Below are 27,419 nucleotides of genomic sequence, written 5' to 3'. Positions count from 1 at the left end.
TAAAATTTCAGTTTACCCCGGTCCAGGAGAAGCTTTAAAAATCAAGTGAAAACTTGAATTCTGCCCCGATCCCTATTTCCACCACATTTTCCACTGTGCACATATCACTTGAATATAGCAAACAGGACAAGATGATACATTAGCATGATCTGTGTGTTTACAAAGGGCTGTGCTGTGACAGTGTTCTGATGGAAGTTTGTCAATTTGAAACACATATTCTCCTCTGTTTGCAGATTGTTGCTGACTTCCGAAGTATTTCAAACATCTGGTGTTTTTATTGCAGTATTTATCTACATGTTGCTTATGAGCCAGACAGACCCTGTTTTGCATCATGCATCTTTTGTTGTGTTTCTGTGTTACTACTTTCCTACCAGTTGAGCTGCACCTTCTTCAGCACAATTTTTATGTCCCACTTCTCAAAAAAAAACATGTAATTAAGGTAGATTATCTTGGCATTAAAAACAATTGTTAAAACCAAAATGTCCTCCCTGCCATTTCCAGGGTAAAGAAATGAAAAGAGAACAAAATGAGCTTAATAACAATGATGCATGTAAAAATGAAAGTCAGAAAAACAGATTGCTGCACTGGTTTCACTGACCTGATCACCTTCACATTTGTCAAAAACTAATTAAAGTGAATTTTAATTTTAAAAAAATCACAAGATCTGCAGATGCCTGAATTCTGAAATAAAAACAAACACACAGAAAAACCCAGGAACATCCAGCAGGTCAGGCAACATTTATAGAACAAGACGTTAACATTTCAACTCTTACAAAGGCTCTTTGATCTGAAACATCTATGTTTCTCCACCCTGAAACACTACTTGAACCTTTGATGTTTCCAGCATTTTCTGTTTTTTATTAAAATGAATTTAAGTTAAATTAATTATCAGGACATGCCCTCTACTCTTTACTACCACCAGGGAGGAAGCAGAAGAGCCTGAAGATGCACACTTAATATTTTAGGAACAGTTTCTTCTGCTCTGCTGTCAAATTTTGTAACAGTCCATGAACTTTGTGTACCATTTTAAAAAATATATTTCTTGTAACTTAGAATTTTTTATGTATTGCACTGTACTGCTACTGCGTAATAACAAATTTCATAACCTACGTCAATAATAGACCTAATTCTAATTCTGATTAAAGCCTTGTCAAATCTGAAGACATTCTCAAATGAAAATCACATTTGAAATGCACTCAAGATGTAATAATTGTTCTAATGTTGACAAAGCTATCCTTTAGACTTACCAGCAAGTTCATGAGGAGGATTGGTATGAACAGCATAAAAGTTGTTAGCATTGTGAATGTCAGGGCAGGGAATGGCATTTTCTTTTCAAAATATACTCTAAGAAAGTTATCATCGTAGTTAATATCTCCCAGCATCATTGCAAGTATCCTCAAGAGAGAAAGAAAAGGATTTTTGTATGCCATCTGCAAACATAGAACAAAGCATCAGTTTTTTTTCTCTGTACCTTCCTTATAGAAACATAGAAACATAGAAAATAGGTGCAGGAGTAGGCCATTCGGCCCTTCGAGCCTGCACCGCCATTTATTATGATCATGGCTGATCATCCAACTCAGAACCCCGCCCCAGCCTTCCCTCCATACCCCCTGATCCCCATAGCCACAAGGGCCATATCTAACTCCCTCTTAAATATAGCCAATGTACTGGCCTCAACTGCTTCCTGTGGCAGAGAATTCCACAGATTCACTACTCTCTGAGTGAAGAAGTTTTTCCTAATCTCGGTCCTAAAAGGCTTCCCCTTTATCCTCAAACTGTGACCCCTTGTTCTGGACTTCCCCAACATCGAGAACAATCTTCCTGCATCTAGCCTGTCCAATCCCTTTAGGATTTTATACGTTTCAATCAGATCCTCCCTCAATCTTCTAAATTCCAACGAGTACAAGCCCAGTTCATCCAGTCTTTCTTCATATGAAAGTCCTGCCATCCCAGGAATCAATCTGGTGAACCTTCTTTGTATTCCCTCTATGGCAAGGATGTCTTTCCTCAGATTAGGGGACCAAAACTGCACACAATACTCCAGGTGTGGTCTCACCAAGGCCTTGTACAACTGCAGTAGTACCTCCCTGCTCCTGTACTCGAATCCTCTCGCTATAAATGCCAGCATACCATTCGCCTTTTTCACCGCCTGCTGTACCTGCATGCCCACTTTCAATGACTGGTGTATAATGACACCCAGGTCTCGTTGCACCTCCCCTTTTGCTAATCGGCCACCATTCAGATAATAATCTGTTTTCCTATTTTTGCTACCAAAGTGGATAACTTCACATTTATCCACATTAAATTGCATCTGCCATGAATTTGCCCACTCACCCAACCTATCCAAGTCACTCTGCATCCTCTTAGCATCCTCCTCACAGCTAACACTGCCACCCAGCTTCGTGTCATCCGCAAACTTGGAGATGCTGCAATTAATTCCCTCATCCAAGTCATTAATATATATTGTAAACAACTGGGGTCCCAGCACTGAGCCTTGCGGTACCCCACTAGTCACCGCCTGCCATTCTGAAAAGGTCCGTTTATTCCCACTCTTTGCTTCCTGTCTGCTAACCAATTCTCCACCCACACCAATACCTTACCCCCAATACCGTGTGCTTTAAGTTTGCACACTAATCTCCTGTGTGGGACCTTGTCAAAAGCCTTTTGAAAATCCAAATATACCACATCCACTGGTTCTCCCCTATCCACTCTATTAGTTACATCCTCAAAAAATTCAATGAGATTCGTCAGACATGATTTTCCCTTCACAAATCCATGTTGACTTTGTCCGATGATTTCACCGCTTTCCAAATGTGCTGTTATCATATCTTTGATAACTGACTCCAGCAGTTTCCCCACCACCGACGTTAGGCTAACTGGTCTATAATTCCCCGGTTTCTCTCTCCCTCCTTTTTTAAAAAGTGGGGTTACATTAGCCACCCTCCAATCCTCAGGAACTAGTCCAGAATCTAACGAGTTTTGAAAAATTATCACTAATGCATCCACTATTTCTTGAGCTACTTCCTTATGCAAGACCATAAGATATAGATGCAGAATTAGGCCATTTGTCCCATCGAGTCTGCTCTGCCATTTCATCACGGTTGATCCATTTTCCCTTTCAGCCCCAGTTTCCTGCCTTCTCCCCGTATCCTTTCATGCCCTGACTAATCAATTACTTGGTCTCCACAGCCATCTGTGGCAACAAATTCCACAGATTCAACACTCTCTGACTAAAGATCTTCCTCTTCATTAACCATTCTAAAAGGATGACCCTGTATTCTGAGGCTGTGTCCTCTGGTCTTAGATTCTCCCACCGTAGGAAACGTCCTTTCCACATTCAATCTATCGAGGCCTTTCAACATTCAATAGGTTTCAATGAGGTCCTTCCTCATTTTTCTGAATTCCACTGAGAAGAGGCTCAGAGCCATCAAAAGTTCCTCACCTGGCAAGGCCTTCAATCCCAGTATTATTTTTGTGAACCTCCTTAGAGCCCTCTGCAATGTCAGCACATCCTTTCATAGATAAGGGGCCCAAAAAGGCCTCAGCAGTGCTTTATAAAGCCCCAACATTACATCCCTGCTTTTACATTCTAGTCCTCCTGAAATGAATGCCAACATCACATTTGTCTTCCTCACCACTGTCAACCTGCATGAGGATTCCCTTCGCAACTCTGATTTCTGAATATTCTCTCCATTTAGAAAACAGTCTATGCTTTTATATCTTCTACCAAAGTACATGACTATACACTTCCCGACACTGTATTCCATCTGTCAAATCTCTGAGAATTTTTGATATCGTGAAACCACATAAATACTCAAGTTGTTTTGATGTCTAACAATGACTAATGACAATTTTAAAAAATCATACACATTTGCCTGTCATATCTAGAGACACATTCACACACCCACATTCCATAATGATCTGCAAATAAAAAGAGTTGTTTAGTAAATATTTAGGCATTGTTCCTAAATTGAAGCTGCATACTCTTTCAACACTTGTATGTAAATTCATTCATGAATAGTTATGAATAGCTAACATACTGAGGAATGTAGTGCAAAGCATCAGCTTTGCTGCACAGATTATGATTACTTTTGGAACTAAAGTGAATCAATATACATGTACAGTATTTCACCAACGTAACGTGAAGCCTTGATTCATCAGGAATTAACTCATTAGGACAGAGATAAGCACGAATTGCTTATCATTCAAACCAGTACTGCCGAAGGATCTCAGCATGAAATATTGACTGTACTCTTTTCCATAGACACTGCCTGGCCTGCTGGCTTCCTCTATCAATTTGGGTGTGTTGCTTGGATTTCCAGCAAATCTGCAGATTTTCTCTTGTTCAAAAAATCTACCTATTTTCAAATAAACCTGGACGCAAAAGATTCTGCATATGCTGGAAGTCTTAAGTAATCCACACAAAATGCTGGAGGAACTCAGCAGGTCAGGTAGCGTCTGTTGAGGGCAATAAACAATCGACGTTTTGGGCCAAGACCCTTTACACAGAGCTGTTCACAGCATTGACAAATGAGCATTTCAGTGAGGAAAATTATTGCCATCAAAGGACAATACTTATTGTCATATCAAGAATAATTTAGAAAAAGTAAATATTGCTGAAACAAGGCTTCTTAAATGATTCTGCTTCAGAGATTTTCAGTGTTGCAAAAACAAAAATACATTGTTTGAACAGTGAATGTCAGTCCTCCCGGCATTACATGCAGCAACTGCTCATCAGTTGTACAATCGCACAAGTGCTATGAATTTTTCAGCAAGTTCATGTCAAAGATGGAGGTCTTAGAACATTCGTTCCCCACGAAGTACCAATAATCTCTGATAAGCATGCCATCAGAGGCAGGCACTAGAAAGTAGGCCTGGCCGTGGTCAGGGACACCATCAGGTAAGGGAGATGCTTTACTTTGGAGATGAAGACTATTGGGACCGGCAAAGAATTTTGTGCAATACTGCACTGTGGCTCAGAACAGGTCCTTTAAAAGATGCTGGAGCAGGCCTTCAGCCTTTGGTAAAGGGCTGTTCTGACGCATAAGGATCATATGATTTCTAAACATTTTGCTAACACTAATAGAACAACAATGTCAATCAATGGTCCCACCAACAGTAAAACATCGTTGATGTGCATTGGTAGTCTCTGTGTATTATGGCATCATTCTCATGAAGGACCTCATTACAATTTCCAAAAAAATAGTTTATGTATAAATGTATGTCCTTGTTTTTAGTAATCAGTTTTCAGATTAAAAATTTTTATCGTATAAAATTGCCCTACACTATTTTAAGCCTGGGATCTTTTGATACCCAGCTAATGAACTGAGATGAAAGAAGTTTCAGACATATAAAACAGAGAACTCTCTATTACAAAGATGTTAGAAAAATAAATAAAAGTATCTGCTGGGACTAATGAAAGTTTTTTTTCCCCCAATCTCTTCTATAAATTTGTACAGTGTTTCCTGCTTTTTTAATTTACTAAATATATTTGTATAATCCTGCTGCTTATAATGTAAAGATTGAACATGAGAAAAAAAAGAGGTGTACTTGTGGTACACAAGAGATTCTGCAGATGCTAGAAATCCAGAACAACACACACAAAATGATAGAGGAGCTCAGCGTGTCAGGCAGTATCTGTGGAAATAAATAAACAGTTGATATTTCAGGCATCAGCTTCTGCTTCCGGTTGGTACTACGCAAGCACTGCCGGACGGCTGTTATAACGCACATTCGGTGTGAACAGTGTGGGAGTTAAATTGTAAAATAAGCTTTTTTGACTATATCCCCTAAATCAATTTGTTTGAGTCTATCTTTAAAAATATCAATGTCAGAAATACTGCGCAGGTCTGGTGGCAGAAGATTCCACTCTCTTGTTGATCTTGGGCAGAGGGAGTACTGGTAGCAAATCTTATTGAATGAAGGAGTTTCCAATATGTGAGGTCCAGTTTGCTGTCAAGTCAAACTGACCCTGTGACGGATTTGGATGTTTGATGGAGTGATGTTGTGAACTTCTTTGAAAATGCAAATTAACCGTAGTTTAATACGTCGGTTTTCAATTGGATCCCATTGAAGGGCAGACAGCATGTTAGTCACACTGGATTTCCTGCTGTAATTGTTTAACACAAAGCGAGCAGCACAGTGTTGGATTTTTTTGATGGACTTCTTATTGTTAGCTTGATGGGGATCCCATATGGCCACGCAATACTCAAGCTTTGGACGGACGAGTGTCTTGTATGCCAGGTCCTTGACGGATTTACTACATGAGCGGCGGTTTCTTCTCAGGATACCCAGCATTTTATTTGCTTTGGTGTAATCTGATTGATGTGGGATGCCCAGTTAAGATCCTGACTGTTTCAAGAATCTGTCCATTCATGTCATATGTCGTGTTGATTGGTTTAACTTTGTGACTGACATGCATAGCATAACATTTAGATGAGTTGAAGGACATTTGCCATTGAGACTCCCATTGACATAATGAATCAATATCATTTTGCGGCAGCTGAGCATCTTGGTCATTTTTTATCTCACGGTAGATCATGCAGTCATCTTCAAAAAGTCTGACTTTGGACTTGACTATATTTGGCAAGTCGTTGATGTAAATGAGAAAAGGTAAGGGTCCCAACACAATCCCCTGGGGCCCCCTCAAGAAGCACACATTGCTGTCTGTTGGTAAGGAACATGTTTAACCAATGTAGAAGGCTGTTGTTAATGCCCACATGTTCAAGCTTATGTAGCAAGCTCTAGTGGGGGACCGTGTCAAAAGCCTTACTGAAGTCGAGTATGATCAAGTCTGCTTGGCTTCTATTGTCAAGGATCTTTGCTAGGTCGTTGATCAACCCTGCAAGTTGTGTGTCACAAGATCTGCCCTGACGGAATCCATGTTGATGATGAGTAAGAGCATTGTGTCTGTCTAGATGGTCCATAATGTGACAGTGAATAATATGGTCAAGAATTTTACAAGGGATGGAAGTGAGTGAAACTGGTCTGTAATTTCCCAGGTTTGTACATTTGCCCTTATAAATTGGAACAACATTCGCTTTCAACCGATCGTCTAGTAATGTCCCAGTATCAATAGACTTCTGGAATATCTTTTGCAAAACGGAAGCTAGACTGGAAGCACAACTCTTTACAATCATAGCTGGTATTTGATCAGGTCCTGGTGCTTTCTTAGGCTGTAATTCCTCAAGAAGCTTCTTAACACCTGTTACAGTTATAATGAGATCTGGCAAGTCTGGGGTATTGCAGGGGTCTAAAGTGGGGAGTTCATTCAAATTTTCCCTTGTAAACACAGAGCAAAACTGTTGGTTAAGTGCTTGTGCTTTGTCTGCAGCAAGAGATACCATGCGGCCCCGGGATGAGAGAGAAGAAATTCCAAAAACTTCTTGCCTTGTAGATTTAATAAAGCTCCAGAAGGGTTTGGTGTTGTCAGTCTTTAAGCTCTCACCTATTACCTCATTAACATACTGATGGTGAGCTTTCCTGATGTTTCTATCAATAAGTCAGCGCAAGGATTTAAACTTTTGCCAGTCTTCACTATGACCAGATTTCCTAGCTTTATTATAGACTCATCGCTTTCTACGTATCGCACGCCGGGTGGACTGGTTTACCCATGGTAAATTAAACCTGGAAGAGCTCATTTTAGAGGGAACATACTTGTCAACTGCTGCTTGAAGGACCTCTTGGAAGTTAGACCAAAGAGTATTAATACTGACCGATGATAAATATTCCTTAGTTAGTGACTGGTCAAAATCACTAACAAGTTCCACTAAAATCTGCTTTCCTATACAGAAATATTTTCCTTTTGGGGGGTTTAATTAATTTCACAGTAAGCTTTGCATTCACAACAACAACATCATGGTTGCTAATCCCTGCAGTGACATAGTAATTCACAACTAAAGCTGGATTTGACACAAAACATAAGTCCAGTATGTTACTTTCTCTAGTTGGATGTCTAACAATTTGTGTCAAATTAAAATCAGCTACAATATCAAGGATTAGTTTACTGACTGCTACATAACTGCCCCCTTAGCGGACAGTACTGCTGTCCCAGTCCAAACTAGGCAAATTAAAATCTCCAAGAAGCCAAATAGAAGCTGATTGAGGGATTTTTGAAAGAGACAAATCCAGTTCCTTTAAATAATCAACATCAGAAGATGGAGGACAATAGAATGCTCCAACGTACACTGGTTTTAGACCTTTAACATGAATACTAATCCACTTTATTTCACAATTTGAATCCAGGGTATTTTCTTCAGTAACTATGTGAGTATTTTTCACTGCAATAAACACTCCACCATGGGAACTAGATTTCCTGTCCTTCCTAAAAACCTGGAAGTAGGGGGGAAAGATTTCTCCCGAAACAATGTCGTTGTTGAGCCATGACTCAATACCAACTATTATGTTGGGGTTTTCATTGTCAATCGAGGCTCGAAAATAGCTTTCTTTGCTCTCATTCTCTGACAATTCATGTTTATAATTTTTAAATTTTTAAGCTGAGACCTTTCATCAGGATTGGAAAGTAATGGGGAAGATGCCAGAACTAGGAGGATGGAGGACAGGTAGGAGTACAAGCTGGAAGGTGGGGAGCGGGGGTTAAAGTGGGAAGCTGGGAGGTGATAGGTAGAAGAGGTAAAGGGCTGGTGAAGAAATAATCTGATAGATGAGGAGAGTGGACTATGGGAAGGAAGGGAAGAAAGATGGGCATCAGAGGGAGCTGATAGGCAGGTGAGGAGAAGAGGTAAGAGGATTGCCAGAGTGGGGAAATAAAGCAGAGAGAAAAGGAAAGAGGAAAAATTACTGGAAGTTGGAGAAATTAATTTCATGCCATCAGGTTGAAGGCTAATTAGATGGAAAATGAGGTATTGCTCCTCTAACCTGAGAATGGCCTCATCATGCAAAGGAGGAGGCCACGGGCCAACGTGCCGGGATGAGAATGGGAACTGGAATTAAAATGGCTGCCACCAGGAAATCCTAGTTTTTTTAAGATAAGAGTGAAGGTGCTTGACAAAGTGGTCCTCCAACCTATGATGGGTCTCACCAATCTAGGAAAGTCCAGATACTGTAGATGACCCCAACGGATTCGCAGGTGACGTTGCTTCACATGGAAGGACTTTTTGGGGCCCTGAATGGTCTGTTGTCTAGAAAGATAGCTTTAAGGCCTAGTTGTTGTCAAGAAAGATAACTTTAAGGCCTACTTGATGGGGGATAGAAGTGTGTAGGGACTGGACATCCATGCTGAAAAAAAGGCGACCAGGACCAGGGAATTGAAAGTTGTTGAGGAGATCGAGAGCATGTGAACTGTCATGGATGAGGTGGGAAGGGATTGAACCAAGAGGAATAAAATGGAGTCAAGGTATGGAGACAGCAGGACAGCAGCAGGCAGAAACAATAGGCCTATCTGGAAAATTAGGTTTGGGATCTCATGTATGAGGCAGAAACAAGCAGAGTGGGGTCAGGGTCATGTTCCAAAGAATGAGGTTTCCTTTCCTCCACTATTGATGCAGCCCTCATTCATATTTTTTCCATTTCCCGGACATCCGTGCTTACCCCATCTTCCTGTCATCTTAACAGGGATAAAGTTCCTCTTGTTCTCATCGCCCACCCCATGTACCACCACATCTAACACATCATTCTCTGTAACTTATGCCATCTTTGGGACCCTACCACCAAACTCATCTTTACCTCCCCACCCTCCCCTTAACTTTCTGTCTTCGCAGGGCTTGCTCCCTCTGTGATTCCTTTGTCCATTCTCACCCCCCACCCCACTAATCTTCCTCCTTTACCTTTTCCAACAATCACATCTCAGCTTTTTACCTCATCGTCCTCCCCGACACACCTGGCTTCACCTATCACCTTCTAGCTCGTTCTCCTTCCCTCCCCCCAGCCTTCTGATTCTGGCACCTTCCCTCTTCATTTCCAGTCCTGCTGACAGATCCAAAACATCGACTGCGTATTCATGGTCCATAGATGCTGCCTCATTTGCTGAGTTCTTCCAGCATTTTGTGCACTATACTCTTGGTAAATTTTCTGTGCAGCGCTTATGGTATTCCACAACATAAGAAAAATAGAATTTCTGTAATGTTTAAAAACATGAAAAAAGTAAAATTATATCCAAAATGAGAGATTAAACTACTTTAAGCAATTCTTCAAATGACCCACTTCATATTACGCCCAATTCTATAGGCTGAATTAGTTGATATCAAAATATCGTATCAGTAGGTTTACATGGATCCTGCTCACTGACCCATACTCAACATGATGTGTTTATGTATTGTTACCCTTGTCTACGAGTCTAACCAGTGGGCCACCTACCTGTTCATACAAAAGAATGTAGAAGGCCAATCCGAAAGCAAAGACGAGGAAGAAAAATATGGTCATGATGTGAAGCAAGGTTTTCAGAATCTCTGCAAACATTACTACATAGATCCCACAAATATCGAATCTGAAAGAAAGAGGCAATCACAGAATTTGCACTGAAGCAGAAAATTACCATGACATTTAACACTGTGCATATTCTTTGCATTTACTGAAATTAATGATATCACTGGATGCCGGAATCAGTGCTGTTGTTGTGCAAAACTATGCTCTGCTAGCTGGAAAACTGAGTTTTAAATTTCAAATGATCCAGTGCTCAGAGATCATCGAGCTGACGGAATACAATATTTCCAGTGAGAACTGTTCCTCTCACTGGTTGAGGCTCAGTTTTCTTTGGACCTCCTCTAGAAGTCGGATGTCAGTGTACCTGGAGATGTCGTAGGCTGGGATATGGGGGCCATCCCATTTGGTCTCTCAACTTTCTCTCATACAGGTAATAGCTTCAATCACTAGATGTCTCCATACAACTATCTTACATTATTTCATTGCCTTTAACTTTTTTGCCAATTTAACAGTTTTAATTAACTTCATTTGATACTTATTATAAATATTTAATGATCTTTAGACCTCTTATATGTCTTTATCAGGAGTATTTAAGAACAGCTCAAAGGACTCTGGAACCACTAACCTGGGACAGACTGCCAATGCATGGTGGGATGGAACATCAATAGAAGGTTGTCGATGCCTAGTCACTGCTCTATCTCACTTAAAGCTTCTGGAGTCTGGAGGTTTCCATCATCTGGCCACCCGCATCCAGTAAAGTTACGCATGAGTGGCCCAGGTGAGGACTGTGGTCAGTGCTTTCAGCAAGACCAGGTGTTGGGTTGGTTACAATGAGACCTGGCCCAGTGAGGAAGATGCAAATGTTGGCCTTGGCCTCCTGCCTCATCATGGAGACCCAGAGCCAGAGTGTGCTCCTGTTTCCTTCTGATCCTCAAGAAGCCATAAAGCATACAGTACACAACTGGTCTCAAGGAAGTCTCAACCAACTTCAGGGCTTCAATTAATATGATAGTTGTGTTCTGATGACATCATGGTCTTGGTCTGCATATTTATGGAAGAACCAAGCATCTCACATAACCCCAGTCTCCTGCACAAAGGGGAAGGTTAGCATGAGGTCATGCTGAGATATCAGCAGGATCAGAGGAGAAAATGACATAGAACATAGAACAGTGCAGCCTACGATGCTGACATTACAACCCACTCGAAGATCAATTTCACACTCCATTCTATGTAGTCCTCAAATTTCAATCTTCAAATTTGACCTACCAAAATGAACCACTTCACACTTATCTGGGTTGAACCCAGCCCAGTTCTGCATCCTATTGATGTCCCACTGTAACTTCTGACAACCCTCCTCAACACCACCAACTTTTGTGTCATCAGCAAACTTACTAACCCACCTTTCTACTTCCTCATCTAGGTCATTTATAAAAATCACAAAGAGGAGGGGTCCCAGAACGGATCCCTGCGGAACACCACTGGTCACTAACCACCATGCAGAATACAAACCATCTACAACCACCCTTTGCATTCTATGCTCAATCCAATTCTGGACCTTCAAAGGTACTAAGGTATAGAATGTAGCTTCTTCTGTTCACCAGCAACTTTTATGTATGTTGCTTGAAATTCTAGCATCTGCAGATTTCCTTGTGTTTGCGTTCTTCTGTTACATTCTGGTTGGGCAATGGCTTAACTATTAATAAGACACAGTATATTTTTGCTGAAATATAAAATATTATGATACCTTTGAAGAAAGAGTAGGAAATTCACCCATGATGTATATGCAGAAATCATACCACAGTGCCACTGTAGTGAATGAGAGATGCGGAACACCCAGGGAATTACAAACAGAATGGATGTCACGTACATGACTCCGTCTAAAAGATTGGATGAATCGTGGAAGTACTGCCATCGCTGTTTATTAAGACAAGAAAAAATTAGCAGCAATTAATGAAGTCGAAGTAGCACATACGTTATTATTTTATTTCATGAATTAGTATAGAGATAGATCACTTTAATATGTTACATTCTACCATCTTCCAGATGACAAATACTTCCATTACAGCACAGATATCCTAACTTTTCAAATTCTTTTATTTCTTTTACGTTTTACTGAGCTATTTTAAACTGCATCTTATCATGTCAGTGAACATATAGTGCTACTTTAGAGTTCCTAAATCTATTTCACAATGGTATTTGATTCCTCTAGCAGATGCACAAGGCCTCCCTGATTATATTTAAGTAGTTAGATCTACTTAAATAAAAAAAGCTATGTTATACATAGAGGTGAAAAAGGCGAATGGTATGCTGGCATTTATAGCGAGAGGATTCGAGTACAGGAGCAGGGAGGTACTCCTGCAGTTGTACAAGGCCTTGGTGAGACCACACCTGGAGTATTGTGTGCAGTTTTGGTCCCCTAATCTGAGGAAAGACATCCTTGCCATAGAGCGAGTACAAAGAAGGTTCACCAGATTGATTCCTGGGATGGCAGGACTTTCATATGAAGAAAGACTGGATGAACTGGGCTTGTACTCGTTGGAATTTAGAAGATTGAGGGGGGATCTGATTGAAACGTATAAGATCCTAAAGGGATTGGACAGGCTAGATGCAGGAAGATTGTTCCCGATGTTGGGGAAGTCCAGAACGAGGGGCCACAGTTTGAGGATAGAGGGGAAGCCTTTTAGGACCGAGATTAGGAAAAACTTCTTCACACAGAGAGTGGTGAATCTGTGGAATTCTTTGCCACAGGAAACCGTTGAGGCCAGTTCATTGGCTATATTTAAGAGGGAGTTAGATATGGCCCTTGTGGCTACGGGGGTCAGGGGGTATGGAGGGAAGGCTGGGGCGGGGTGCTGAGTTGGATGATCAGCCATGATCATAATAAATGGCAGTGCAGGCTGGAAGGGCTGAATGGCCTACTCCTGCACCTATTTTCTATGTTTCTATGTTTCTATGTAGGTACAGATAGGAGGTTCTGTGGTCATGACAGAGAATCCAGGATGGTTTGTTGCCTCCCAGGTGCCAGGGTCAAGGATGTCTCTGATCGCTTGCATGACATTCTGAAGTGGGAGGGTGACCAGCCAGATGTCGTGTTGCACATCGGTACCAATGACATAGCAAGGAAGAGTGAGGAGGTCCTGGAGAGTGAGTATAGAGAGCTTGGTAGGAAGTTGAAAAGCAGGACCTCGAGGGTGGTAATCTCAGGATTGCTACCTGTGCTACGTGCCAGTGAGAGTAGGAATAGGATGCTCTGGAGGATGAATAAGTGGCTGAGGAACTGGTGTAGGGGGCAGGGTTTCAGATTTCAGGATCATTGGGACCTCTTCTGGGGCAGGTGGGACCTGTACAAGAGAGACGGGTTACACTTGAACTACAAGGGGACCAATATCCTTTCAGGGAGGTTTGTTAGTGCTATTGGGGAGGCTTTAAACTAGATTTGCAGGGGGATGGGAACCAGAGTGCCAGAGCTGACAGTGGGGCTGGGGTGAAAATAAATGATGTTAAAAGTTCAAGCAAATCCGCTAATAGAAAGGTTGTGAGAGGTGGTAAAAATCTTCTGAGGTGTATATATTTCAATGCTAGGAGTATTGCGGGGAAGGCAGATGAGTTGAGGGCGTGGATTGATACGTGGAATTACGACGTTATAGCAATTAGTGAAACTTGGCTACAGGAGGGGCAGGATTGGCAGCTTAATATTCCAGGGTTCCGATGTTTCAGATGTGATAGAGGCAGAGGAATGAAAGGTGGGGGAGTAACATTGCTCGTTAGGGAAAATATTACAGCAGTGCTCAGGCCGGACAGATTAGAGGGTTTGTCTACTGAGTCCTTATGGGTGGAGCTGAGAAACAGGAAAGGTATGGCCACATTAGTGGGGTTGTATTATAGACCACCCAATAGTCAGCGAGAATTGGAGGAGCAAATCTGCAGAGAGATAGCAGGCAACTGCAGGAAACATAAAGTTGTGGTGGTAGGGGATTTTAATTTTCCACCTATTGATTGGGACTCCCATACTGTTAGGGGTCTAGGTGGGTTAGAGTCTGTAAAATGTGTTCAGGAAAGTTTTCTAAATCAATATATAGAGGTACCAACTAGAGGGGATGCAATATTAGATCTCCTATTAGGAAATGAGTTAGGACAAGTGACGGAAGCGTGTGTAGGGGAGCACTTTGGTTCCAGTGACCATAACACCATTAGTTTCAACTTGATCATGGGTAAAGATAGATCTGGTCCTAGGGCTGAGGTTCCAAACTGGAAGAAGGCCAAATTTGAAGAAATGAGAAAGGATCTATAAAGCGTGGATTGGGACAGGTTGTTCTCTGGCAAGGATGTGATCGGTAAGTGGGAAGCCTTCAAAGGAGAAATTTTGAGAGTGCAGAGTCTGTATGTTCCTGTTGGGATTAAAGGCAAAGTGAATAGAAATAAGGAACCTTGGTTCTCAAGGGATATTGCAACTCTGATAAAGAAGAAGAGGGAGTTGTATGACGTGTATAGGAAACAGGAAGTAAATAAGGTGCTTGAGGAGTATAAAAAGTGCAAGAAAATACTTAAGAAGGAAATCAGGAGGGCTAAAAGAAGACATGAGGTTGCCTTGGCAGTCAAAGTGAAGGATAATCCAAAGAGCTTTTACAGGTTTATTAAGAGTAAAAGGATTGCAAGGGATTAAATTGGTCCTCTTGAAGATCAGAGTGGTCAGCTATGTGCAGAACCAAAAGAAATGGGAGAGATCTTAAATGGGTTTTTTGCGTCTGTATTTACTAAGGAAACTGGCATGAAGTCTATAGAATTAAGGGAAACAAGTAGTGAGATCATGGAAACTGTACAGATTGAAAAGGAGGAGGTGTTTGCTATCGTGAGTCAAATTAAAGTGGATAAATCCCCAGGACCTGACAGGATATTCCCTCAGACCTTGAAGGAGTCTAGTGTTGAAATTGCAGGGGCCCTGGCAGATATATTTAAAATGTCGGTGTCTACGGGTGAGGTGCCAGAGGATTGGAGAATGGTTGATGTTGTTCCGTTGTTTAAAAAGGGATCGAAAAGTAATCCGGGAAATTATAGGCCAGTAAGTTTGATGTCGGTAGTGGGTAAGTTATTGGTAGGAGTACTAAGAGACAGAATCTACAAGCATTTGGATAGACAAGGACTTATTAGGGAGAGTCAACATGGCTTTGTGCGTGGTAGATCATGTTTGACCAATCTATTGGAGTTTTTTGAGGAAGTTACCAGGAAACCGGATTAAGGGAAGACAGTAGATGTTGTCTACATGGACTTCAGTAAGGCTTTTGACAAGGTCCCACATGGGAGCAACACACATAAAAGTTGCTGGTGAACGCAGCAGGCCAGGCAGCATCTCTAGGAAGAGGTACAGTCGACGTTTTGGGCCAAGACCCTTCATCAGGACTAACTGTCTCGGCCCAAAACGTCAACTGTAGCTCTTACTAGAGATGCTGCCTGGCCTGCTGTGTTCACCAGCAATTTTTACGTGTGTTGCTTGAATTTCCAGCATCTGCAGATTTTCTCGCGTGGGAGGTTAGTTAGGAAAATTCAATCGCTAGGTATACATGGAGAAGTGGTAAATTGGATTAGACATTGGCTCAAGAGTGGTGGTAGAGGATTGCTTCTCAGGGTGGAGGCCTGTGACTAGTGGTGTGCCACAGGGATCAGTGCTGGGTCCATTGTTATTTGTCATCTATATCAATGATCTGGATGATAATGTGGTAAATTGGATCAGCAAATTTGCTGATGATACAAAGATTGGAGGTGTAGTGGACAGTGAGGAAGGTTTTCAAAGCTTGCAGAGGGATTTGGAAAAATGGGCTGAAAAATGGCAGATGGAGTTTAATACAGACAAGTGTGAGGTATTGCACTTTGGAAGGACAAACCAAGGTAGAACATACAGGGTAAATGGTAAGGCACTGAGGAGTGCAGTAGATCAGAGGGATCTGGGAATACAGATACAAAATTCCCTAAAAGTGGCATCACAGGTAGATAGAGTCATAAAGAGAGCTTTTGGTACATTGGCCTTTATTAATCAAAGTATTGAGTATTAGAGCTGGAATGTTATGGTGAGGTTGTATAAGGTATTGTTGAGGCCGAATCTGGAGTATTGTGTTCAGTTTTGGTCACCAAATTACAGGAAGGATATTAATAAGGTTGAAAGAGTGCAGAGAAGGTTTACAAAGATGTTGCCGGGACTTGAGAAACTCAGTTACAGAGAAAAGTTGAATAGGTTAGGACTTTATTCCCTGGAGCGTAGAAGAATGAGGGGAGATTTGATAGAGGTATATAAAATTATGATGGGTATAGATAGAGTGAATGCAAGCAGGCTTTTTCCACTGAGGCAAGGGGAGAAAAAAACCAGGGGACATGGGTTAAGGGTGAGGGGGGAAAAGTTTAAAGGGAACATTGGGGGGGCTTCTTCACACAGAGAGTGGTGGGAGTATGGAATGAGCTGCCAGACGAGGTGGTAAATGCGGGTTCTTTTTTTAACATTTAAGAATAAATTGGACAGATACATGGATGGGAGGTGTATGGAGGGATATGGTCTGTGTGCAGGTCAGTGGGACTAGGCAGAAAATGGTTCGGCACAGCCAGGAAGGGCCAAAAGGCCTGTTTCTGTGCTGTAATTTTTCTATGGTTTCTATGGTTTTCTACACATTTCCCACCCATTTGAAAAGCAAAATTAATATTCATTCCAGTCTTTAATTTTAAGACAATAAATATATAAAAACCAGTATGAAAAGAAGGAAATAAAAGAAGGGATATTTACATCAAGAAGGGTTTGGTGATCTTGGTATGAAGGTGCAGAGGTTTCCTGGCAGATTGCCTTGCATTGGGAGGAAGGGAACAGTCTGAGGGAAGTCCCACTTGTCTTCACACAAGCACAAAAGTAAAAAGGAGTAGATGAAGCTCACCAGGACATTCAAGCTTGCCTCTCCATTAAATGTATTCATCACCACCTTAGCCCAGGCCTCAGCTTCTCTTCTGTTCCAGTTCAACATGGCTCTCAACAAAAAAAAGATCTACTTTCTCTATAAATACCTTCAGTGAACCAGTCTCCACAATCCACTAAAGTTTCAGAGGCTCAGAACCATCAACAACTGAAGTGTAGAGGAATCTTAGTTGTTCAATACTAAAGTGTAGAAGAAATTCCTCCACACTTCAGTTTTAAACAACTGCTACCCCTTCCTCTGGCCTCTCACTCCATTTTGTAACTATGGCCTCTTGCCTGAGACTCTACCACTAACATTTACTAACATTTTAACAGCGCCACTTAGGATTTTACGTCTTTCAATAAGATCTAAGCTCCAAAGAATAGACTAACATTTTTAGCCTTTTAGTAATAAGACAATCAGCTCATCCAAACAATTATCCCAATAGATTTTTTCTAGATCACCTTTCTTATGTAGAGGTCCAAACCTGTACACAGTATTTGAGATGCAACTTCACTAGCTTGCTGAACAATTGTAACTAATTTTCTGTTTTTTATTTCCAGTTCCTGAGCAAAAAAGTCCATCATGTCATTTGACTTAATTACTTACTGCTTACTTTGTGTTTCAAGCTCAAGAGTACTACCGTCTCTCTGAACTCCACTCATTTTCAGTTTCCTTTTCATTTTATTTATTTATTGAGACACAACATGGAGGAGGCCCTTCTTCCCTCTGAGCTGTGCTGCCCAGCAACCTCCAACTTAAAACTAGTCTTATCACATGAAAATTCACAATGACCAATTAACCTATCAACTGGTGAGCCTTTGGACAGTGGGAGGAAGCTGAGCACCCGGAGGAAACCCACGTGGTCGTAGGGGGAATGTATACACTCCTTACAGGCAGCAGTGGAAATCGAACCCGGGTCACCTGTACTATAAAGTGTTGTGCTAACCACTATGCTATGGTGCTGCCCCAGTTAACAGACTGCTCTTTGATTCATCCTATCAATGAGCATGCCCTCAATTTCCCTAGTTAAACTCCATATGCCCAGCTTTGCACAGTACTTCAACTGTGTTGCAAATTCTTAATATATTCATTGCAGCACGCCCTTCCCCGCATACTGCTGTGCCATCAGTGAAGTTATATACTGTACGTTATACTTTTCTCCTTTCTCCATATCGTTAACATACTGGCCAATAATTGTGGGCCAAAGGACTGATATTTGTGGCAATAATTAAGGCCTGAAAAAGACCATTTTCTCTGACTTCCTTTCTTTCTTGTAATAACCTGTCTTTGAGCATTTTTATCCTTGGGTGATGTGAACTCATTTTTTAGCACTGGCATTTTATTAAGCTACTTATAAAAAGGTTTTTGAAAAAATACACCATATTCAGTAGTTTTTAGCTATCAGCTCCAGCACATTTGTCAAACCTATTTCATAAAACTGTCTCCATTTAATTAGCTTGCATTAAGCCTTTCTAAATGACAATCTAATTCTTCCTTAATTATAGACACCAGCATCTTCCCAGTAGCAGAGGTAATTTTCTGCTTTTTGCCTCCTTTCCTACTTGAGCAAAAATGGCACATTCACTGTTGTTCATACTGTAGGTTCCCTCCCATAATTTTGTGAATTTGGAAGAACTTCAGTCATGGATCTACTGTCCCTGAAGATGCTTCCATTAAAGGACTTGGATACAGGCCATTGGTCCTGACAATTTGTCTGCTTTTAGTGCACTGGATTCCCTGTAATTTCATCTGTTGAGTTTGGGATCATTACCAATTATTAGCTCCTGCTTAAAAATACCCTCTGGGTATTTGTAGTGGAAACTGACGCAAAGTATTGTTTCAAATTATTTTGCTTTCTTTTTTCACATTATCCTCCACTGCAACAAAAGTGGCAATGCTATCACAGATGATGAAAAGGGGGCCCTTTACCTTTCTGTATTATGGTTCATCAGTTCTTATAAAGGTCAACCTGTGATCTCAATCCTGGATTTTTTTTGAAAGTTTTTTGCACATGCAAACTTGTAGAGGAATTGTTAAAGGAACAGGACATAAAACAGACCTTTTACCAGAGGGAAGTCCCATCAAATCTAAAATAATGTTTAGGCCAAGCATGCTGTCCTGAAGATTGGGATTCTGTGTGTGTGTTTTTTTTTAAACGCACAACAACCTTTCTCAGTTTCAGGTATATACGTAACAGAATTTAAATTTTGTGTGCAGATTACCTGTAGCAAAATTTGGAAAATTTCCTTGCATATACCCAGGATGCACATGGCAAATACAGTTATTGTGCATATTCTATGGAATGGAAATTCCTGTGGAAGGAACAATAGATCAAAATGGACAACAAGTTAATGTTATATCAGTGTTCTATCTCACACAAGTAAAACATTAAAATCATTCCACTTTTGGCACAAGATTTGCATAACCTGGGAATAAGACCATAAGACAAGGATACCCCGTATACACTACAACGCCCAACCAGCATTTTCAGATTTAAACATTCTGGAGAATGTTTTAGAAAAGCTCCGTTTTCGGGGGAGGAAAGCACCGTTCCAGTGTGGATGGAGGGTCAAAACGAAGAGAAAAAGCTTCGGTTACAGATTTATCTGATCTAGTGTGGCCGTAGCCTGAGGCATGAAAGCCTCCAAACCCTACGACAAGATTGCATTTATTTATCAACACCCACAGAGGTCATGAGCGATGATCTTTCAAAAGTCGATAGATTCTGGCATGGTTCCGGAGGACTGGAAGATTGCTAATGTCACTCCGCTATTTAAGAAGGGGGCAAGGAAGCAAAAAGGAAATTATAGACCTGTTAACTTGACATCGGTGGTTGGGAAGTTGTTGGAGTCGATTGTCAAGGATGAGGTTACAGAGTACCTGGAGGCATATGACAAGATAGGCAGAACTCAGCATGGATTCCTTAAAGGAAAATCCTGCCTGACAAACCTAATACAATTTTTTGAGGAAATTACCAGTAGGCTAGACAAGGGAGATGCAGTGGATGTTGTATATTTGGATTTTCAGAAGGCCTTTGACAAGGTGCCACACATGAGGCTACTTAACAAGATAAGAGCCCATGGAATTACAGGAAAGTTACATACGTGGATAGAGCGTTGGCTGATTGGCAGGAAACAGAGAGTGGGAATAAAGGGATCCTATTCTGGTTGGCTGCCGGTTACCAGTGGTGTTCCACAGGGGTCCGTGTTGGGGCCGCTTCTTTTTACATTGTACATCAACGATTTGGATTATGGAATAGATGGCTTTGTGGCTAAGTTTGCTGACGATACGAAGATAGATGGAGGGGCCGGTAGTGCTGAGGAAACGGAGAGTCTGCAGAGAGACTTGGATAGATTGGAAGAATGGGCAGAGAAGTGGCAAATGAAGTACAATGTTGGAAAGTGTATGGTTATGCACTTTGGCAGAAAAAATAAACGGGCAGGCTATTATTTAAATGGGGAAAGAATTCAAAGTTCTGAGATGCAACGGGACTTGGGAGTCCTCGTACAGGATACCCTTAAAGTTAACCTCCAGGTTGAGTCAGTAGTGAAGAAGGCGAATGCAATGTTGGCATTCATTTCTAGAGGAATAGAGTATAGGAGCAGGGATGTGATGTTGAGGCTCTATAAGGCGCTGGTGAGACCTCACTTGGAGTACTGTGGGCAGTTTTGGTCTCCTTATTTAAGAAAGGATGTGCTAACGCTGGAGAGGGTACAGAGAAGATTCACTAGAATGATTCCGGGAATGAGAGGGTTAACATATGAGGAACGTTTGTCCGCTCATGGACTGTATTCCTTGGAGTTTAGAAGAATGAGGGGAGACCTCATAGAAACATTTTGAATGTTGAAAGGCATGGACAGAGCGGATGTGGCAAAGTTGTTTCCCATGATGGGGGAGTCTAGTATGAGAGGGCATGACTTAAGGATTGAAGGGCGCCCATTCAGAATAGAGATGCGAAGAAATTTTTTTAGTCAGAGGGTGGTGAATCTATGGAATTTGTTACCACGGGCAGCAGTGGAGGCCAAGTCATTGGGTGTATTTAAGGCAGAGATTGATAGGTATCTGAGTAGCCAGGGCATCAAAGGTTATGGTGAGAAGGCGGGGGTGTGGGACTAAATGGGAGAATGGATCAGCTCATGATAAAATGGCAGAGCAGACTCGATGGGCCGAATGGCCTACTTCTGCTCCTTTGTCTTATGGTCTTATGGACACAGAAGCAGAATTAGGCCACTTAACCCATTGAGTCTGCTGCAACGTTCCATCATGGTTGATTCATCATTCCTCTCAGCCCTACTCTCCTGCCTTCTCCCGTAACCTTTGACACCCTTACTAATCAAGAACGTATCAACCTCAGCTTTAAATATACTCAATGACTTGGCCTTCACAGCCATCCACGGCAATGAATTCCTTAGATTCACCACCCTCTGGCTAAAGAAAATCCTCTTCATCCCTGTCCTAAAGGGACATCCTTCTATTCTGAGGCTGTGCCCTCTGGTCCTAGACTCCTCCACTGGAGGAAATATCCATTCCACATTCACTCTATTGAGGTCTTTCAAATTTGGTGGGTTTCACTGAGATTTTCCCTCATTCTTCTAAACACCAGCATGTAAAGACCCAGAGCCATCAAAAGACCGAGTTTCAACCTGTTTATATTGGGATTATGATTAATTCTTCGTGCCTTTAGAAGAGATGCATAACAGGAATAGAAAGAGTTTTCTATGTAATTCAAGCAGATTGGCTTGAGACCTCCCGAATTATCCTCCATTCCAGGAATGCTACAAAAACATGTGCTTTCACAAAAACAAGCCCTATAATAGAATGAGGTGGAGGATAAATGAGTGGATGAGGGATTGGAGCACGGGGCAGGGATTCAGATTTCTGGATCATTGGGACATCTTTTGGGACAGGTGTGACCTGTACAAAAAGGACGTGTTGCACTTCGATCCCAGGGGGACCAATATCCTGGTGGGGAGGTTTGCTAAGGCTACTGGAGAGAGTTTAAACTAGAATTGCTGGGAGGTGGGATCCAAACTGAAGAGACCGTGGAACGGGTGGTTGGCTCACAAATAGAGAAAGCTTGGAGACAGTGCGAGGGGGAGGATAGGCAGGTGATAGAGAAGGGATGCACTCAGATGGACGGTTTGAGATGTGTCTATTTTAACGCAAGGAGTATTGTGAACAAAGCGGATGAGCTTAGAGCGTGGATCAATACTTGGAGCTATGATCTGGTGGCCATTACAGAGACTTGGATTGCTCAGGGACAGGAATGGTTACTTCAAGTACCGGGTCTTAAATGTTTCAGAAAGGACAGGGATGGAGGCAAAAGGGGTGGGGGTGTGGCACTGTTGATCAGAGATAGTGTCACGGCTGCAGAAAAGGTGGACGTCATGGAGGGATTGCCTACGGAGGCTCTGTGGGTGGAGGTTAGGAACAGGAAGGGGTCAATAACTTTACTGGGTGTTTTTTATAGGCCACCCAATAGTAACAGGGATATCAAGGAGCAGACAGGGAAACAGATCCTAGAAAGGTGTAATAACAACAGAGTTGTCGTGATGGGAAATTTTAATTTCCCAAATGTTGATTGGCATCTTCCTAGAGCAAAGGGGTTTAGATGGGGTAGAGTTTGTTAGGTGTGTTCAGGAAGGTTTCTTGACACAATATGTAGATAAGCCTATAAGAGAAGAGACTGTACTTGATTTGGTATTGGGAAATGAACCTGGTCAGGTGTCAGATCTCTCAGTGGGAGAGCATTTTGGAGATAGTGATCATAATTCTATCTCCTTTACAATAGCATTGGAGAGAGATAGGAACAGACAAGTTACAAAAGTGTTTAATTGGAGTAAGGGGAATTATGAGGCAATCAGGCAGGAAATTGGAAGCTTAAATTGGGAACAGATGTTCTCAGGGAAAAGTACAGAAGAAATGTGGCAAACGTTCAGGGGATATTTGTGCAGAGTTCTGCATAGGTATGTTCCAATGAGACAGGGATGTTATGGTAGGGTACAGGAACCATGGTGTACAAAGGCTGTAATAAATCTAACCAAGAAGAAAAGTTTACAAAAGGTTCAGAGAGTTAGGTAAGGTTAGGGATCTAGAAGATTATAAGGCTAACAGGAAAGAGCTTAAAAAGGAAATTAGGAGAGCCAGAAGGGGCCATGAGAAGGCCTTGGAGGGCAAGATTAAGGAAAACCCCAAGGCATTCTACAAGTATATGAAGAGCAAGAGGATAAAGTGTGGAAGAATAGAACCTATCAAGTGTGACAGTGGGAAAGTGTGTATGGAACCGGAGGAAATAGCAGGGGTACTTAACAAGTACTTTACTTCAGTATTCACTATGGAAAAAGATCTTGATGATTGTAGTGCTGACTTGCAGCAGACTGAATAGCTTGAGCATGTAGATATTGAGAGAGAGGACGTGCTGGAGCTTTTGGAAAGCATCAAGTTGGATAAGTCACCGGGACCAGATGAGATGTACCCCAGGCTACTGTGGGAGGCGAGGGAGGAGATTGCTGAGCCTCTGGCAATGATCTTTGAATCATCAGTGGGGACAGGAGAGGTTCCAGAGGATTGGAAGGTTGTGGATGTTGTTCCTTTATTCAAGAAAGGGAGTAAAGGAAATTAGTAACTTATAGACCAGTGAGTCTTACTTCAGTGGTTGGTAAGTTGATGGAGAAGATCCTGAGAGACAGGATTTATGAACATTTGGAGAGGTATAATATGATTAGGGATAGTCAGCATGGCTTTGTCAAGGACAGGTCATGCCTTATGAGCCTGATTGAGTTTTTTGAGGATGTGACTAAACACATTGATGAAGGAAGAGCAGTAGATGTAGTGTGTATGGAATTCAGCAAGGCATTTGATAAGGTACCCCATGCAAGGCTTATTGAGAAAGTAAGGAGGCATGGGATCCAAGGGGACATTGCATTGTGGATCCAGAACTGGCTTGCCCACAGAAGGCAAAGAGTGGTTGTAGACGGGTCATATCCTGCATGGAGGGTGGTGCCAGTGGTGTGCCCAGGGATCTGTTCTGGGACCTTTATTCTTCGTGATTTTTATAAATGACCTGGATGAGGAAGTGGAGGGATGGGTTCATAAGCTTGCTGGTGACACAAAGGTTGGAGGTGTTGTGGATAGTGTGGAGGGATGTCAGAGGTTACAGCGGGACATTGATAGGATGTAAAACTGGGCTGAGAAGTGGAAGATGAAGTTCAACCCAGATAAGGGTAAGGTGGTTCATTTTGGTAGGTCAAACAGATGGCAGAATATAGTATTAATGGTAAGACTCTTGGCAGTGTGGAGGATCAGAGGGATCTTGGGGTCCGAGTCCATAGGATGTTCAAAGCAGCTGTGCAGGTTGACGCTGTGATTAAGAAGGCATACAGTGTATTGGCCTTTATTAATCGTGGAATTGAATTTAGGATCTGAGAGGTAATGTTGCAGCTATATAGAACCCTGGTCAGATTGCACTTGGAGTATTGTGCTCAGTTTTAGTTGCCTCACTACAGGAAGGATGTGGAAACCATAGAAAGGGTGCAGAGGAGATTTACAAGGATGTTGCCTGGATTGGGGAGCATACCTTTTGAAAACAGGTTGAGTGAACTCAGCCTTTTCTCCTTGAAGTGACTGAGGATGAGAAGTGACCTGATAGAGGTGTATAAGTTGATGAGATGCATTGATTGTGTGGATATTCAGAGGCTGTTTCCGAGGGCTGAAATGGTTGCCACAAGAGGACACAGGTTTAAGGTGCTGGGGAGTAGGTGCAGAGGAGATGTCAGGGGTAAGTTTTTTTACTCAGAGAGTAGTGAGTGCATGGAATAGGCTGCCGGCAATGGTGGTGGAGGTGGATACGATAGGGTTTTTTAAGAGACTTTTAGATAGGTACATGGAGCTTAGAAAAATAGAGGGCTATGGGGAAGTCTAGTAATTTCTAAGGTAGGGACGTGTTCGGCACAACTTTGTGGGCCGAAGGGCCTGTATTTTGCTGTAGGTTTGCTATGTTCCTATGTTTTTAATAATGCTGCAAATGACCCACTGAGAGATTGCCCTCTTTCATTTGTGGTTCTGTACCCAGGATTAACGCTGGGTCCAACCTAGGCAAGCAAGGAGAAAGGAATCCCAGAGTCTCATTTAATTAGTCTAGCAAGGTGTTCAGAAAACTTGGCTAACTTATTTATTTGTTGATTGAGGTCCTTCCAGCACTTCTGGCCCTTCAAGCTGTGCCGCCCAGCAAACCCAAATTTAACCCTAGCCTAATCATGGGACAATTTACCATAACCAAATAACCTACCAATCTTTGGACTGTGGGAGAAAACTGGAGCACCCAGAGGAAACCCATGCAGTCACCAGGAGAACGTACTTGTTTGATACCTTTATTCATTTTCTATGGACATTTTTCATAAATAGGGTTGTTTCCTAACTAAATGGATTTGGAGAGTTAATGCAAGGTGTCCAAAATTGCAGATGATACTAAACCAGGAGAAACAATTAAACCAAAGTGATAATGAAGTAATTACAAATAATATTCATGAAAGTGCAAATATTTCTGGCACATCAGAGCCCGAACAAAATGAAGCAAGGAACCAATTCCTGTCTTGAACCAAAGGATAGCCATATAGTGATCAGACCTGATTTTCCTTGTCGAACATTCCCGGTGTTTCCATAGAGCTGAGAGCATTCTGTGTTTCATTGGTGAAAGCAAAGGGCCGTGAAACAATGATGATGTATGTTATTGGTAGCAGTAGTAATGAAAAGAGAGCCATGTTAAAAACATGTGCCCTAAGTCCATACGCTCGCCTAGTAAAACAGAAATAGATTAGAATTCTGTAAATATCAAAATTAGCGTAAAAGTAGAATCATATTTACCCTTCCATATACATACTTTCATGTTGTTATGTTAGGTAATATGTTTTTGTAAGAGAAAGTAAAGCTAAACTATGATGCTTGCAAATTGTTTTGTTATTAATTATAATTAATTTTTGTCACTTAGAATTAAGAAAAAACACATTCAGCTTTTCTGGATGCTGGTGCAATCTATAGACCCATGTGCAATGGAACTTGAGAAAAAATGGTTTGTAAACAACATACAAGAGAAAATCTGCAGATGCTGGAAATTCGAGCAACACACACAAAATGCTGGAGGAACTCAGCAGGCCAGGCAGCATCCATGAAAAAAAAGTACTTTTTGTGTGTGTTGCTTGTTAACAAGTAAGGTTCTAACCTACCAGCAGATTTTGTAAGCGATGAAGATCTTTAAAACTTGCTGGGTTTTATCTACCTTTTTATAATTTGACTTACGCAAATTGCAGCTCATCTTTATCCTGACATTATTTTTAAGAATATGCAGGAGTTGAATATAGATTTTCTATTAAACTTGCCCACAGTAATTAACAGTGTAAACATTTTATTTTAACAATGTGGTCATTCGCTGTCCAATGGCAATCTTTCAGCATTAGAATGGTTCAGACTGTGGAATCAGATTCCTTCAAATTTTTAAGAATATTAAAAGTGATCAATAGTATTTCATTTATATTCATTTGTTAATTTTCTCTTTCAAGTACATTTCTTTTTCTTTAAATCCCATCCTGTATTTCGACTTTATTCTGTATCTAATTTAACTGTGATGTGGTTTAATTCATTCTAAGCCATCCGTTAAATTATTTCACAGATCACTCACCAGAGAGAAAGTCGGTCTCTCCGGTGGCTTCACATATTTTACACCTTGCACCACTACTGATTTACAGCTAAAAGATTTATGAAGTAAATTAGCTAACAGAGCTTTCCTGTGATGCTGTACTTTAGATGGGCACCTCCACACTGACTGTAGCTCAAGATAGTGTCAGAGTGAAATAAATTTGAGAATTAGACTTCCTGGAGTTCCTTAACACAGAAATACAAGGAATAGGAGCAGGAGTAGGCCATCTGACCCTTCAACCCGGTCCCAGCTTTTAATAATATCATGGCTGTTCCTCCCCAGTCTCGAATCCTCTTTATTGCCAATTTCCATATCCCCATTACCTGATCCTTCAAAAAAATTATCAACCTCCTCTTTAATTATCTTCAATGCTCAAAGCTTAATAATGTTCTGGAATTCCACAGATTCTGTATCCT

The 27,419-nt window shown here is 41.5% G+C and overlaps 1 protein-coding gene across 1 annotated transcript in view; it reads right to left on the bottom strand.

The window, feature by feature from the left end:
* trpa1b (transient receptor potential cation channel, subfamily A, member 1b) overlaps positions 1–27,419 on the bottom strand; it is a 111,136-nt gene that overhangs the window by 8,855 nt on the left and 74,862 nt on the right. Inside the window, exons 19-23 of the mRNA XM_072243021.1 lie at positions 25,937–26,105; positions 19,535–19,624; positions 12,125–12,294; positions 10,315–10,444; positions 1,248–1,430 (exon numbers count right to left, since the gene is read on the bottom strand). Coding sequence (XP_072099122.1) covers positions 1,248–1,430; positions 10,315–10,444; positions 12,125–12,294; positions 19,535–19,624; positions 25,937–26,105 — 742 coding nt within the window. The remainder of the gene's footprint in view (positions 1–1,247; positions 1,431–10,314; positions 10,445–12,124; positions 12,295–19,534; positions 19,625–25,936; positions 26,106–27,419) is intronic.

This window comes from Mobula birostris, chromosome 1 (assembly GCF_030028105.1).
Source record: "Mobula birostris isolate sMobBir1 chromosome 1, sMobBir1.hap1, whole genome shotgun sequence".
Lineage (NCBI taxonomy): Eukaryota > Metazoa > Chordata > Chondrichthyes > Myliobatiformes > Myliobatidae > Mobula > Mobula birostris.
The sequence above is the reverse complement of the archived record's forward strand: the minus strand, read 5'-3'. Positions and strand labels throughout refer to the sequence as shown.